General features: G+C 47.6%; 1 protein-coding gene across 2 annotated transcripts in view; it reads left to right on the forward strand.

Moving 5' to 3' along the window:
* THOC2 (THO complex subunit 2) overlaps positions 1 to 15,341 on the forward strand; it is a 1,289,207-nt gene that overhangs the window by 327,303 nt on the left and 946,563 nt on the right. For both annotated transcript variants that reach the window (XM_086918507.1, XM_086918508.1), the window contains exon 16: positions 7,809 to 7,902. In XM_086918507.1, coding sequence (XP_086774633.1) covers positions 7,809 to 7,902 — 94 coding nt within the window. The remainder of the gene's footprint in view (positions 1 to 7,808; positions 7,903 to 15,341) is intronic.

Below are 15,341 nucleotides of genomic sequence, written 5' to 3' on the forward strand. Positions count from 1 at the left end.
AGTAAAGTCAAACATTCTGACTGAAGTGCTTTATACTGCTGCTTCTTCTAGTGAGCCTCTACGGCCTGTTAATGAGGCATTGGCTGAGGCATTTATGGAGGTGTGCAGAAGCCCTTGCGTGCTCCTGCAGTTTCCAGATCAGTAGCAAGAAGATATAAACCTGGTTCTGGTGACCAGCTTTTCTTTTTGCCCACCCCTCTCCAGAAAGCTTGGTAGTTCAGGCTGCTTGCTCCAAGTATAGTCTGGGTCCTTTCCTACCACCCCGGGGGATAGAGATTCAAAAAAGCTAGAACAGTCTGCCAAGAAGGTGTGTTCCTCCGCAAGTATGGCGCTGAAGTCTACAAATGCCACTTGCTTACTTGGGAGGTATATTCATGCCCTTATGGACTCTGTTAAGCAATTGGCCACTAAGCTTCCTGAGTAAAATCGAGTTCATTTTCTTCAAGCTCTTTCAGAATCTCAAGCAGCTGCCCAACAGGTTATTCAGTCGGGTCTGGATACTGCAGACTAGGGTGCCCGGGTAATGAGTACTTCAGTTGCTACGAGAAGACATGCCTGGCTCAGATCTTCAGGTTTTTCGCCAGATCTTCAGGCTACTCTACTGGATCTGCCGTTTGATGGCTCAAGATTGTTTGGTACATAAGCAGACTCTGCTTTGCAGCGTTTTAAAGACAACTACTGAAAGATCTTTGGGCCTGCAGCCTCACCGTAAGGGGTATGGCTATAAGAGGTATTGAGGCTTTTGGAAGGCGGCTTCCTTTCAAGGTCATCAGCAGCCTCAGCAACAACAGTAAAATCCTCTATCCCGGTTGTACTGGGAAAAAAATAGAGGCTGTCTTCAAGGAGCCTCTCTGCAGCAGTCCTCCTCCTCCCCTGGCCTACTCCAACACTGGTACCACGGGAAAGCTGCTCTAGATCCCCCATCTTGGATTATGTTATTCCTGTAGGCGGTCGGGTGTCTCATGTTCTACAAGATTAGATATCGCTTACCTCAGACCGTTGGGTTTTCAATCTTGTGGAAAATGAGTATGGCCTCCCTTTTCTGGAGTTTCCACTTCCTTACCCTCACCAGGATTGGTGTTCAGAGGACCATTTACTACTGTTACAACAGGAGCTTCTTGTCTTGTTGCAGAAAAAGGCAATGGAGGTGGTTCCAGAGCAGGAAAGGGGTCAGGGATGTTACTCCCGTTATTTCCTCATCCCCAAGAAGGACAGCCGATTGAGGTCGATCCTGGACCTCAGAATTTTGAATTTTTACCTCCGGCAGGAAAAGTTCAAAATGTTGACCTTGGCTCAGGTTCTTCTAGTGCTGCAGCAGGAAGACTGGATGGTGTCGATCAATTTGCAGGATGCGTATTTTCATCTTCCCATCCTGAAGTCGCATCAGAAGTATCTCCGGTTTATAGTATGGTCGCACCACTACCAGTTTGCGGTACTTCCGTTCGGTCTCACTTCCGCACAACTAGTCTTCACGAAGGTGATGGCGGTGGTGGCAGCACATCTCAGAAGGTCAGGGGTTCCTGTTTTCCATTATCTGAGTGACTGGCTGCTAAAAGCCAAGTCTCCAGAGATGGTGTTGCGCCACTTGCATGCAACAATGCAATTGTTGTTTAACTTGGGTTCCTCGATAAATGTACCCAAATCTCACCTGGTGCCTTTTCAGGGCAGCCTGTTCATAGGGGCATTACTGGACAATACTGTGCGTCAAGCTTTCCCGCCACTGCAGAGGTTTCTTGACCTACAGGAAATGATTCCTTTGTTTCACAATGGGGCGGTTGTTCCAGTGCTGAAGGTCTTAATCCTGCTCGGTCAGTTTGGTTCCTGTATACTGTTGGTCAACCATGCGTGCTGGCAGATGAGGGCACTCCAGTGTTGTCTCCGCAGGCAGTGGTATCAGCACAATTGAGATCTCCGGGAGAAGATCAGATTCTCCAGAGACACTGCATTGCAGCTGTCTTGTGGAGTGTGCAGGGCTACCTGTCTCAAGGAAAGCCCTTTCAGCCTCGTCCACCTGTTGCCACAGTGATCACGGATGCCTCCACTCTTGGGTGGGGTGCTCATCTGGGGAATCTGGAGCTCAAAGGTCTTTGGTTTCCAGAGGAAAGGTTGCTTCACATCAACCTTTTGGAATTGCGGGCAATATGTTTGGTTCTCAAGGCCTTCCTTCCTTCCGTTTGCGGTCAGTTTGATTCAATACAACTGTGATGTGGTACATCAACAAACCGGAAGGTGTAGGTTCGTATCATCTCCGCAGAGAGGCTCTGCGATTCTGGTCCTGGGCTCAGGGCCATCAGATTTGTGTGGTGGCAAATCTGGCCTGTGTGCTATATGTACGTGTGGACAGTCTCATTCGGTATTACTCGGCTGATCATGAGCGGCGGCTTCATCCAGAGGTGGTCCATCTCATCTTCGAGATGTGGGGATTTCCTCGGATGGACCTCTTTGCCACTCACGAGAACGCGCACTGCCTGTTGCTCTGCAGTGTCCAATTTCCGATGCAGGGAGTGTTGGGGGATGCGTTTCAGTTGGAATGGAGTTCGCAGCTCCTTTACACATTTCCCCCATACCCTTGATTCCTCGAGTTCTGAGGAAGATTTGCCAAGACCTGGCCCAAGTCATATTGATTGCCCAGGATTGGCCAAGAAGGGTGTGATACACAGACCTACTTCACTTCTCATCGCACCCCCCACTCCATCTCCCTCTCAGGGCAGATCTCCTCTCGCCGTCGCCGGTTCTACACCCCCACCTCCAGAGCCTGCAACTTCATGCCTGGAGATTAAACGAGGCAACCTGAGTTCCTTCTCTCTCCCTCTGGATGTGGTGGATGTTATTTTATCATCCAGGAGACACTCCACCAAATCTGTTTATTGCTCCAGGTGATCCAAATTTGTGAAATGGTGTGGAGAGGGGTCCATTGATCCTTTGAAGTCTGTTTGTCTGATGTGCAAAGTTTTTCTATTTCTTTGACTCAGCAGGGTTGTACTGTGGCTACAGTTACAGGATATTTGTCTGCTTTTCTTTGTTTGCTGGATCTCCAGTTGTTATGAAGTTTATTAAGGGCCAAACCAATAAGTTTCCTCCCACTCCTTTCATTATGCCTCAGTGGGTTTTGAATCCAGTTCTTGCGTTGCTGATGGAGCTCCTTTTGAGCCTCTTCATAGTTGCCCTTTGAGGCTTCTTTCTTTCAAGATTGTCTTTTTGATCTTTATTACCTCAGCTAGGAGGGTAAGTGAGCTTCAGGGCTCTTAGTTCAAAACCTCTGTTTTTAACCATTCATGCAGAAAAGATGGTTCTCAGGACCAGGGCTGCTTTCCTGCCTAAGGTGGTTATTCCTTTTATCTCAGTCTGTTCCCTAGCTACCTTCTATCCTCCCGCGTCACCCTTCCAAAGAGGAGGAGAGACTTCATCACCTAAGCGGGCAGTCAGTTTTTACCTGGACAGGACCAGGATGATCAGCTCTTCGTGGGCTACATTGGACGGATATCCATAAAAGAACACTTTCCAGGTGGATCATCTTGTGTATCAAGATCTGCTACACCCTGGCCAAGAAGGAGCCACCTGCATGTATTGGAGCTCATTCCACCAGAGCTAAGTCATCTTCTTCTTTGGCTAGAGGTGTTCCTGTTGTTGATATTTGTAAGGCAGCATTTTGGGCCTCCCTCCACACCTTTGCGAAGCATTACTGGGTGGATTCTGAGGTTAGAGGGACGCTCTGTTCTGCAAGATTTTTTGGTATAGTCAGATGGACACACTGCTCCGGGCGAGGTACGGCTTAGGGATTCAATTGAAAAGGTGAGGAATCCACAGGCAGATGTATCCATCAGAAGAACAAGTTACTTACCTTCCGTAGCGCTTTTTCTGGTGAATACAGTATCCCTATTGTCCTCCTGTTTGACATGCTGTTTTTAATCTGTCATTTTCTTGCATACAGTTTGGTGCTAGGAAATGCTTAGCTTATTGTCTTTTCCTTTCTGTGTATGTACATAATATTTGTATTTGTATATATTATGTATACTGTGTATACTTGTGGAAATGTTGTCGGTCCGCCCGTTTGTCTCGAGGGCACGGAAAAAATGGGTGGAAGTGACATCAGCAGGTGACTAGGTCCACTCTCTCACTCCCTATGCTCAAGGGTATTCTAAGACATGTGGGTGACATTTTTAATCTGTCCTGGCACGTATCCTCACCCCCAGGGTAGAAAAAATATATAAATCCGCACCATCAGATCCCGCACTTAAAGGGACAGTTACTCTTGTATTCGTTGGTAGTTTCTAATGCATGTAAAAAAGCTAATTTCCAAACTTCAGGAGAAGCTCCACCTCCGGACAAAGAGTCTAAGTCGATAGACACCCCTGGGAAAAGAGTAGCCTCCCAAGCTGCAAATTTGTGGCACATTTCCAATACACAAGCACTTTTAGCCAGGTGCGATAGGGCGCATTGGGATGAAATGGAGTAATTGCTCCAATTTCTGCCTGATGAGCACAAGTCCAAAGCTCAAGACCTAGTGCTGGAGGGAAAGTTCATCTTGAACAATTCCATCGGGTGCCCTTTAGATGCTGCTGACACTGGGGCTCGAGCCGTCAACACCAGCGTTCTCTTAAGAAGGCATGCCTGCTTATGGATGAATTTTAGGGTTTAAACCAGAGGTTTAAGCTTCTATTTTTAGTATGCCATTTGACAAGCAACACCTCTTTGGCCCGTTAGTAGACACGTCCTCAGAAAAGATGAAAAAAGACACAGAGGTGGCAAAATTTATGGGAGCACTTTAGACACCTTCCGGCCGTGGTGCCTTTTGGCGCTCCTATCGTTGAGGATCCAAGAATACTTCCTCAGATACTGCCTCTAAAACCTGCAAAGGTAACAATCAGCCCTCTGCTTCCAAGGGTTTCTACAGAGGGGGTTACAGAGGCAATAATGGCAAGGGTAGAGGTTCCAACACACTCTTCCACCTCCCAATACCAAACAGTGACTTGCCCACACATGGTAACGCTTCAGCAAGTGCTCCCACTCCAGCAACAGGGCGACTTTCTGACTACCCCAGACTTAAAGTACGCGTACTTCTACATTCCAATGCATCCCACTCATCACAAATTTCTCAGATTTATGGTTTTGGGGCATAATCACCAGTTCAAAGTACTCCCGATCGGAGTCACCACTGCTCCCAGAGTCTTTACAAAGTCTCTGGCAGTAGTCCCTGCTCACCAAAAAGACAACACATTCACGTCTTCCCCTACTTGGACGGCTGGCTCATCAAAGCCAGTACGTATCCAAAGTGTCTTCAATACACTCACAGAACAGTGCAGTTACTGCACCAACTGGGCTTCACAGTCCCTGTGTTGTAATTGCATATTCAACCTTCCAACACACAAAACTATCTAGGAGCCACTTTAGATACTCAAAGAGCTCTAGTCTTCCCCAATGCAGCCAGAATTCGCAACATTCAGGCTCTAGTTCTCCAGTTTCAGCCCCCTCACTCACTACCAGCTCGAGTGTATAAGCAGCTGGCCTCTTGCATTACGATTGTTCCCCATGCCAGGCTTCACATGCGTGCCCTTCAGGAATGCTTAGCAAATCAGTGGAACCAATCACAGGGTCCTTTAACTGATCTAGTATTGGTAATTGACCGTACTAATCACTCTCTGCAGTAGTGGAACCCACAAAAGTTATCAAAAGGACGGCCCTTCATAGGCCCAGTTCCTCAGACCATACTAACAGTGGATGCGTCCCTTACTGGTTGGGGGGCTCATCTCCAAGATCGCACAGTGCAAGGCTTGTAGAGTCATTAGCAAAAAACTCTCCACATAAATCATCTAGAGCTGCTAGCAGTGTTTCTAGCGCTCAGAGCAGTTCAGACTCACCTGGTTGGCAAAGCTGACCTAGTTCATACCGACAACGTGACAGCTATGTATTATATACAAAAACAGGTTCTCCTCCCATACTTTCAAAGTTGGGGATTCCCTCAAATAGATCTGTTTGCCACATACTAAAACGCACAATGCCCAAACTTTGACTCCAGGTATCCACACCCGCTCTCCAAATGCAATGCACTATAGATGAGTTGGTCAGGCATTACCGCCTCTCCCACTCATTCCATTAGTAGTTCGGAAACTCAGGCAAACATCCTTCACACTGTTGCTAGTAGCTCCCACATGGGCCCTTCAAAGTTTGTTCACAACCCTGTTGGAGCTGTCACTAGTACTACGTCAAAAACTGCACCTCACATTCAGTCTCCTCACACAGAGCCATGTAGAAATCAGACACCCAGATCCTAAAGAACTCATGCTTGCGATCTGGCTCTTGAAATCTAAGAGTTAGGTTATCTAAATCTCCCACTAGTCTGTATGAATATCATCAGAGAGGCTGGAAGGCATACTACAAGAGCCAGTTATGTGGCTAAATGGAAACGTTTTATCTATTGCAATGATAACATCAATCCTCTTGATGCTTCAGTACAAAATATCATTTGTTACCAGTTACTCTTGCAGTGGTCCTGGTTAGCTTACATTTCTATCCTCTTACATCTCGCTGCATTTGCTGCGTATCTACAAAATAGGCAACACTTCTCTCTTTAGAGTGCCAGTAATCAAAGCTTTTATGGAAGGACCTAAAAGATTTATCTCACCAAGACTTCCACCTGTCCCAGTGTGGAATATTAACATAGTCCTCACATGATTAATGGGCCCACCTTTTGAATGCATGCATACATGTGAACTGCAGTTTCTCTCCTGGAAAATTGCTTCTCTCATTGCAATTACTTCACAGAGAAGGGTGGGTAAACTACAGGAACTAACCTTAGAAGAACCTTTTTTCCAACTTCACGGAGACAAAGTGATTCTTCGTACAAAGTTTCTACCAAAAGTAGTTTTTGCCTTTCACATCAATCAATTGGTTGAGTTGCCTGTATTATTTCCTCAACGAAATTTAGTGGCAGAACAAGCTCTACACACCTTAGATGTTCGAAGAGCCCATTTATATTACATTGAAAGAACAAAGTCATTTTGTTAAACTAAACAACTTTGTTTCTTTTGCTCCACCTCACAAGGAAAATCCCATATTCAAGTCAGGTCTTTCAAGATGGATTGTTAAATGCATTGAAACATGTTATGCAAAAGCAAAGAGAACTTTAACAATACCCCCTAGAGAGCATTCCACTCGCACAATGGGGGCTACGATAGCTTTCTTAGGAAACATCCCTATAGTTGACAATTTGTAAGGCTGCAACATGATCTACATCACATACATTCACCAAGCACTATTGTGTAGATTTGTTAGCGAGGCAACAAGCTAATCTTGGCCAGGCAGTACTTGGAACACTCTTTGAGACAACTGCAACAGCTACAGGCTAGCCACTGCTTTGGGAGCATACTGTGCGCCCACCCGCTTCCCCAGGTACCTGTACCTGTTGCAGTTCTCTCTATTACTCTATATCCATACGCATGGACATCTCTATTCTACTCTTACTAACTTCACTCTCACCCTCTGGGTGAAAACAATCTAACAATTAAGTCGATGCCCATGCGCACTGTCACCGAAAGGAGGAGTCACGTACCCTGTGACTTTGAAAGACTTCTTTGAAGAAAAAACAACTTGCAAACATCCAGACCCAACACTAGATAGCAGACTATGTAAAGCATGGGACTCTACAGCTCCATATGCCAAGAACAGATGCTTAATGGGTAAGTAACATTATCCTTTCTTCTATTGTCATTGTTTAGCGTCATTGGCACACTGTATTCAGTTCCTTTTGTCTGTTTGATTCTGGTTTGCTTTTTTCTTTCAGTTCATTGTTTTCTTGTTTGCCTTTTCAGATTTTATCACAGATACAAAAGTTTGACAACTTAATAACGCCAGTAGTAGATTCTTTAAAGTACCTGACATCACTGAACTATGATGTTTTGGCTTGTATCCTTTTTCATATATAATATATAAATTTGTTTTTATTATTTTTCATCAAGATACATTACAGATGTTTAATATTTGAACGTCTTACCTGCTCGTTTTCATTGCTAATGTTTTAACAATAGAGTGCAGTTTTCTTGTTTACAAATCAATTGTTTTATATACATATATATATATATATATATATATATATAAATTTTGTTTTTTACGTCTGGCTTCAGCGGTCTGTTAGAGCTATTCTGATGAACAAAACAAATCTATAGTGGGCAGACATGTTGCTGGACCCCTGGTTGGAGAGCCCCCCCCGCTCTCCTGGGCCCGCAACAATGAACATCCTGGGCTAGGTGCTAGGTCTTCTCCCCCAGGAAGGGCAAGGGGAAGCTTCAAAGGCCTGCCGCCTCTGTGAGCTTCTCCAGACCATTTGCTGTACCCAGTAACTGGCCCCCACCGGTTCTGACCTCCCACTCTGGCGGGAAGACTGGTGGGAAACCCTACGTCAGGAAGGAGAGGGGTGCCAGCCTGTGCCAACCCCACCCCTCAGATGGGAGAGGCGAGGTGAAGCACGGCCCCGGGCTCCGGCCATAGTGAAGATGGGGAGCCCTACCCAATCACAGCTATGCTCCTGCCCCCCTCCCACAGGAGAGGAGCAGACTAGGGGGTGTACCCACCCCAGGACAGGGACCTATTTGTCCCTGCCCTTGCCCTACCTGTAACACCCCTAAATTCCGTATTTAGGGGCTTCCTAAACCAACCTTCCTCAGATCCCTATAAGAAAAGAAAGAAGATCAAGAACACGACCTGCGGTGCAGCTAACAGGACGACACCAACTGACTTGGCCCCAGCCCTACCGCCTGTCGCTCCTGGAACCTGCACCTTAATCCCGGCCACTCCTGCGGACAGCAACCTTGGGACCCCCGGAGGACCTGCCTGCCTTGACCTTCTTGAAGTTTGGTACTCTCATAAACAGAGGCTCTGCTTCAACAACCATACCCCTAGTGCCAGCCAGGAAGCACAAGACCAAGCCACTCTGCACTCTCCGTGCCCGGCCGGTGCCTGAGTGATCCAAGACTACGAGGACGTCCACCCGGCGACTGGGACCCAAAGTCCAGTGCCCAAAGACCCTCCTCGACGAACCAGACAACGCCTGCAGCCTCAGAACCAGGGACGCCTCCAACCGCGACCAGCTGAGGGTAAGATTTCCCGACGCCCAAAGACACCCCTGCACCCGGCGCCCTGTGGCCCCGTTGTCTTCCTTTGGGGTACCTACCTCTTCTCCAAGATCCCAACTTACCTCTCGAAGTGGTGGTCGCACCTGAAAAATCACGTCCCAGAGTCTACAGCCTTTGTTCCTTTTCCCATTGAATAACATTGAGCGCCCGACTGCTCGAAAGCACCCTGCACCCAGCCGCTCGAGTGCCTCTAGCAGTACACCCTGTGTCCTATCCTACTTCCCCATTTGCCCTGCGCAAGTGACTAGGATCCCAGCTCCCGTAGCCGTGTGACCTGCTGTCGTGGATTGGCAGTAGCGCAAGCACACAATCGCCACTAACCTTTGCTCAGGAAGTCCGGCAGAAACGACTTCAGATGCTAAGTTCCCCACTCCCTACCAGCTACGGATCACACAGCGAAATGAACACTCACTGTGAGAACACGTACCCAGCCGGGAAAGGGTAAGTGGATAAAATAAAAAACGGGTAATGATGATTCTTGGGGATCCCTCAGGGTCTGGTCACACGGTGGCGTAGAATAGAGAGAGACAGCCCACCTGGTCAGGAAGAGTAATGAACAAAGTTATCACTGCACTCTAAGAGTCTATGAATTACACTTCCCCAATTCTTTGCACACACTCACCAGAGTCACACACTACCCAAGCTGGAAAGGAACATGCAACGGCACTCTTGCAGGACAAAGAGCCTGATGATTGTCCAGGTAGGACGGAAACTGGTTAAAGGATAACGTCCCTTTTATGCTGGAGTTCTGAACCGTTGCAGGCAGCGGACAAAATAATAGATACTGTACCGGCTGTTTAAATGCACGAGCCGAACACGACAATTGTCCACGAAAGATAATTGAAAACAAAACAAAGTAGCGGACTAGGAACAGAGTCTATGTCTCTTATGCTCGGTATTCCGATAGGTAACACAACCGGAACTACGTCTCCCAGAATCCCTCTCTGGAGAGATGTGCACTGAATAGCAGCAATGCGCGTCTCTACTGCAGAACGCGTTCGCCACAGAGACCTCTTCGGAATAAACAAGGTATGCCCAAGAGTTCTGTACCAGTATCCCTAACTATCTAAGGCACAACAGGAACACAAGAGTTCACAACGAAAGCGAGCCCGCTTCCGTTATCACAGTACTTATCGGATGTCCGCGGAAATGCAGAAAACGGGATGTTTGACGGCTTCGTCTTCTAGGTAATCTTCTGTCTTTGAGCTGAAATCCGGCGGGGAACACCATCCGCCATTCCTACAGCCTCCGGATCGATTGACAAGCATCGTCTGAGAGGAAGGGAGGTGCTTAAATGACCTAAGTCCCATGACTCCGCTGCCTTGCCCCTTGGAATGCTGGTTAGTGTAGTTTGTCCGACCTATCCTGCACACATCCCCACACGTATACCACCTACGGGATTTACAAGGCAGACCTGCGCCCCGCCCTCTGGACCCCGCAATCGCTACAGAACCCCCTCTCAAGGACTGCCGACTCGGCGGTCGACCTGGTCTACCCGGATGCAGGGCATGAAAACGTTCAACCAACTCTGGACAGTGTAGATTCCCCACAGGTTCCCATGACCGATCTTCAGGGCCATAACCTTTCCACTCCACCAGATATTGGATCCCGCCCCTCACCATCCTGGAATCAAGAATGGACTGCACCTCAAACTCCTCCTGTCCATCCACATCAAGAGGAAGGGGGGCCACCGGGAGTCTCATACTAGGTGGGCAAGGGACGAGAAGGGAAACCTGGAACACAGGATGGATCTTCCAACCCTCTGGGAGCAATAGCTTGACAGCAACAGGGTTAATCACCTCCACAATACTGTAGGGGCCCACATATTTGGGCTTCAACTTAGAATTCCCCTTTATGCGGAGGTTCTTAGTGGAGAGCCACACTTTGTCTCCCACCCCATAGGTAGGCTCGACCCCCCTTTTCCTGTCAGCGAAGCGTTTCTGCGCGGACTGAGCATCGGCCAGACTATGTCTTGCATATAGCAACACCGCCCTAAGATGTGCGTGGTGTTAGTGGATACTAGGAACAGGGGTGCGAACAGGCCACTCAAAGGAAAGGATATTTGGATGATGCCCATGGAGACAATAAAAAGGAGAACAACCCAGTGTTGAGTGCACAGCGTTATTGTAAGCAAATTCGGCCATCCATAGTAACACAGTCCAGTCCATATCATTTCGCAGAGAGAAACATCGAAGATATTGTTCCAGTGTCTGGTTCAGACGTTCCGTCTTTCCATCCGTCTGAGGGTGGTAACTGGAGGAAAGACGGGCATCTATGTTCAAAGTGGTACATAACGCCTTCCAGAACCGAGATGTGAACTGAGTACCCCTGTCGGTGATCAATACACAAGGAATACCGTGGGCCCTGACGATGTGTTGGAGAAACACCTTTGCTAGTTCCGCAGACGTGGGTAACTCCGCCAGAGGTATGAAATGGCCCATCTTCGTCAAGTGATCAACAACAACCAATATCACTGTCATCCCGTCACACGGGGGGCATCTCAACTATAAAATCCATGGAGAGAGTGTGCCATGGTTGGGGAGGTATGGGCAAAGGTCTGAGCAGTCCCACAGGTCGAGCATGTATGGCCTTTCCTTGTGGGCAGATGGCGCAATTTCTCACATAAGACCGAACTTCATCTCGTAGCTGGGGCCACCAGAACGAACTTTCTACAATAGCAATGGTTTTGTACATCCCCATATGTCCTCCCAACACAGAATCATGAGACCAGGCCAAGACTTGCTGCCGTAGGGCTTCCGTGGGAATAAACAAAGCCGTACCCTGATAGGCGAGATCATCTTTTTCTGTGCGATGTTCCGGGTCTTCTTGTATCCATTCCTGCATGTTCATCTCTGCAAGGGCTATCTTCACGTCCTCGGGGAAGTAGTTTGACGACACAAGGGCTACGGATCCTATGTTTGCTTCTGCTTCCTGGAGAATCAAAGGTGCTTCCATTTCTTCTACCCTTCTCTGCTCTCCATCCTCCAAACGCGAAAGTGCGTCTGCCTTTCCGTTTTGGGGTCCAGGTTTGTATTTGATGATAAAATCATAGTCTGAAAAGAACAGAGACCACCGTAACTGTCTTGGAGTGAGGGCCTTGGCTGTCTTCAAAAACAGCAAATTCCTATGATCCGTATAGATCTCTACTGTATGAACCGCCCCAAGAAGATAGTGACGCCATTCCTCACATGCCCTTTTTATGGCTAAGAGTTCCTTATCCGTGATGGCATAATTAACCTCACAGGGCGTTAGTTTCTTAGAAAAGAAAGCAACAGGATGAATTTGGCCGGTAACTGGGTGTCTTTGAGACAATACTCCTCCCACCGCATATTGCGAAGCATCGGTCTCCAAAATGTATGGCAATTGCGGGTCAGGATGACGCAGGATAGGAGCCTGGGTGAACTGCTTCTTGAGATATTGAAAGGATGTATCAGCTTCTTTACTCCACACAAAGGGCGTATTCTTTCTCAACAAACTAGAAATCGGATGTATGATTTTGGAGAAGTCCTTTATAAACCTACGGTAATAGTTTGCAAAACCGAGAAAGCTTTGTACAGCCTTAATGGTCTTTGGAGTATTCCAGTTGATGATTGCTTCCACCTTGCTCGAATCCAATTGAAATCCCTGTGAGTTGATGACATACCCAAGAAAAGACACCTCCTGTACGTGGAACAAACATTTCTCCAGTTTAGCGCACAGCGAGTTCTGTTGTAATCTGCCTAACACGGATTTCACGTGCATGACATGGTCCGAGAGGGTGGTGGAATACACTAATATATCATCGATGTAAACGATGCAGTATGTTTCCAGACACCCACGTAAAACTTCATCCATAAAAAACTGAAATGCGGCGGGGGCATTGCATAGCCCAAAAGGCATCACCCTGTATTCGAACAAACCCAGCTTTGTTCGAAACGCTGTTTTCCACTCATCCCCATGTTTGACACGCACCAGATGATAGGCTCCACGGAGATCAAGTTTAGTGAAATATCTGGCGCCTTTGAGTTGGTCCATTAGCACGGGTATCAATGGGAGAGGGTATCGATTTTTGATGGCCACACGGTTTATCGCTCTGTAATCGATACAAGGTCTTAATTCAGCACAATCTTTCTTAGGAATGAAAAACATAGGGGATGAAGCAGGAGACGTTGAGTGTCTGATAAATCCCGACGCGAGGTTCTCTTCAATGTACGTCTTCAGATATTCTGTTTCTTTTTCGGTCATGGCATAGACCCGACTGCATGGAATGTCGGCTCCTGGTATAAGGTCATTTCTACAGTCATACACTCTGTGCGGCGGCAAGTGGGTAGCCTGTTGTTTGTCAAACACAGGAAGGAATGACTGATATTCCACGGGGAGTACGGTAGCACAACAATATCGATCTTGAGGACATGCAGTTGCCAGACAGACAGAGGATGATATTTCAGGAATGCAGGTGATCGAAGAAGCCTGAGTACAATGTTCCTGACAATAATCGGATGACAGTCTAATGGTGCGTGCAGCCCAACTGACCTTCGGATCGTGGAGAGTTAACCAGGGCATTCCCAAGATGAGACGGAATTGGGGCGCATCAATAAGGTCGAACTGGATGTGTTCCTGATGATTAAGACCGGTCTGCATCAGCGTAGGATAAGTGTGGTAAGCCACTGGACCAGATGACAAAACGGTTCCATCCACAGCTTTCACCAACTCAGGTTTTTCTTTTTTCTCGCAGGCGATACCGATCTTCAAAGCGAATTCTTGATCGATGTAGTTTCCGGTTGCTCCAGAGTCTACTAGAGCGTCTATATTCAAGGACTTCTGAGGCGTGACCCATAGGGTGATCTGGAGATTCATGTGCGCCACAGCAGGATGCAATGTATTAGCGAGAGAAGGGGAGATCGTTAGCGGCAAACAACCCAAGGCAGAGACCTCCTCCTGTTTTGGGTTCCTCAGTTTTCCGTCGGTTTATCAGATTGTACTAGAGCTTGTGCCCTTGGAACGAGGTTTCTTTCTGGGACTGCATTCCTTGCTCTACAATCCTTAATAAAGTGTCCTCCTTTCCCACAATACAAACATTGCTTTAGACGACGTCTTTTGTCTTTCTCCTCCTGTGTCAGGGGTCCACGTATTCCACCAATTTGCATGGGTTCAGGGCCTTCAGAGGGTTTGGCACGTTCTTCCATAGGTCCTTTAAAGCGAGGGTAGAATGGACGGTTGTCCCCTCTCGATCTATCCCCCCTTCTCTCAAGGAGCCTGTGGTCCAACTGGACTGTTAGATCTATGAAGTCTTTGCAAGTATCGGGTAACTGTACCACTTGCGCCAGTACATCCTTTAGTTCTCCTCGCAGGCCTTGATAAAATAATGAAATACGCTTAGCAGGAGGCCAGTCAGTCTCGACCACCAGCCTATTGAATGAGGTGATGTATGATAACAAGTCCTGAGACCCTTGACGTATGGTGAGCAATTCCCTATCCAGGGTCAGCATGTGGGATTTCCGATCAAAAAGCTTACGTAACTCAACACAAAAAGCAGAAAAATCGTGCAACACTGGGTCGTTCTTCTCCAACAATAGGATGGTCCAACTGGCAGCATTACCCCCCATATAGGACATCATAAATGCTGTCTTAGCAGGGTCGTCCTGAAAAACCCCAGGTTTACATAGAAAATGTAGTCTGCACTGGTTCAGGAATGTTTCAAACCTTCGGGGGTCTCCGTAAAAGCGTTCGGGCGAGGCTAAGGGAACGCCTACCGTCTGCCTTACATGAACGGTATGAGCTGGATCAGTCGAGGAGGTGGTGGACGTGGCAACTTGAGGATGAACAAAAAACCCACCCCCTTCTGCTCCTAACGGTGTTTTGGGGCCAGGAGGAGGTAACGTGGCGGGTTTGAGATAAGGACTCCCTCCTGTCCCTTTCCGGGAAAGACCTGCAACTTCTCTCCTTAACGTACCTACTTCTTTATACAGTGTCTGGTTTTCTGCTCTAGAAGTAGCTACCTCCTGCTGTAAGGAAGCTAGGCCTTCCAATACGGAAGCCAACACTGTTTCTACATTCATCGTTTGGGCCGGCGTGTAAACTTGGGCTTGTCAATCTGTCGTGGATTGGCAGCAGCGCAAGCACACAATCGCCACTAACCTTTGCTCAGGATGTCCGGCAGAAACGACTTCAGATGCTAAGTTCCCCACTCCCTACCAGCAATGGATCACACAGCGAAATGAACACTCACTGTGA

This window comes from Lissotriton vulgaris, chromosome 4_1 (assembly GCF_964263255.1).
Source record: "Lissotriton vulgaris chromosome 4_1, aLisVul1.2, whole genome shotgun sequence".
In the NCBI taxonomy this organism is placed as follows: Eukaryota; Metazoa; Chordata; class Amphibia; order Caudata; family Salamandridae; genus Lissotriton; species Lissotriton vulgaris.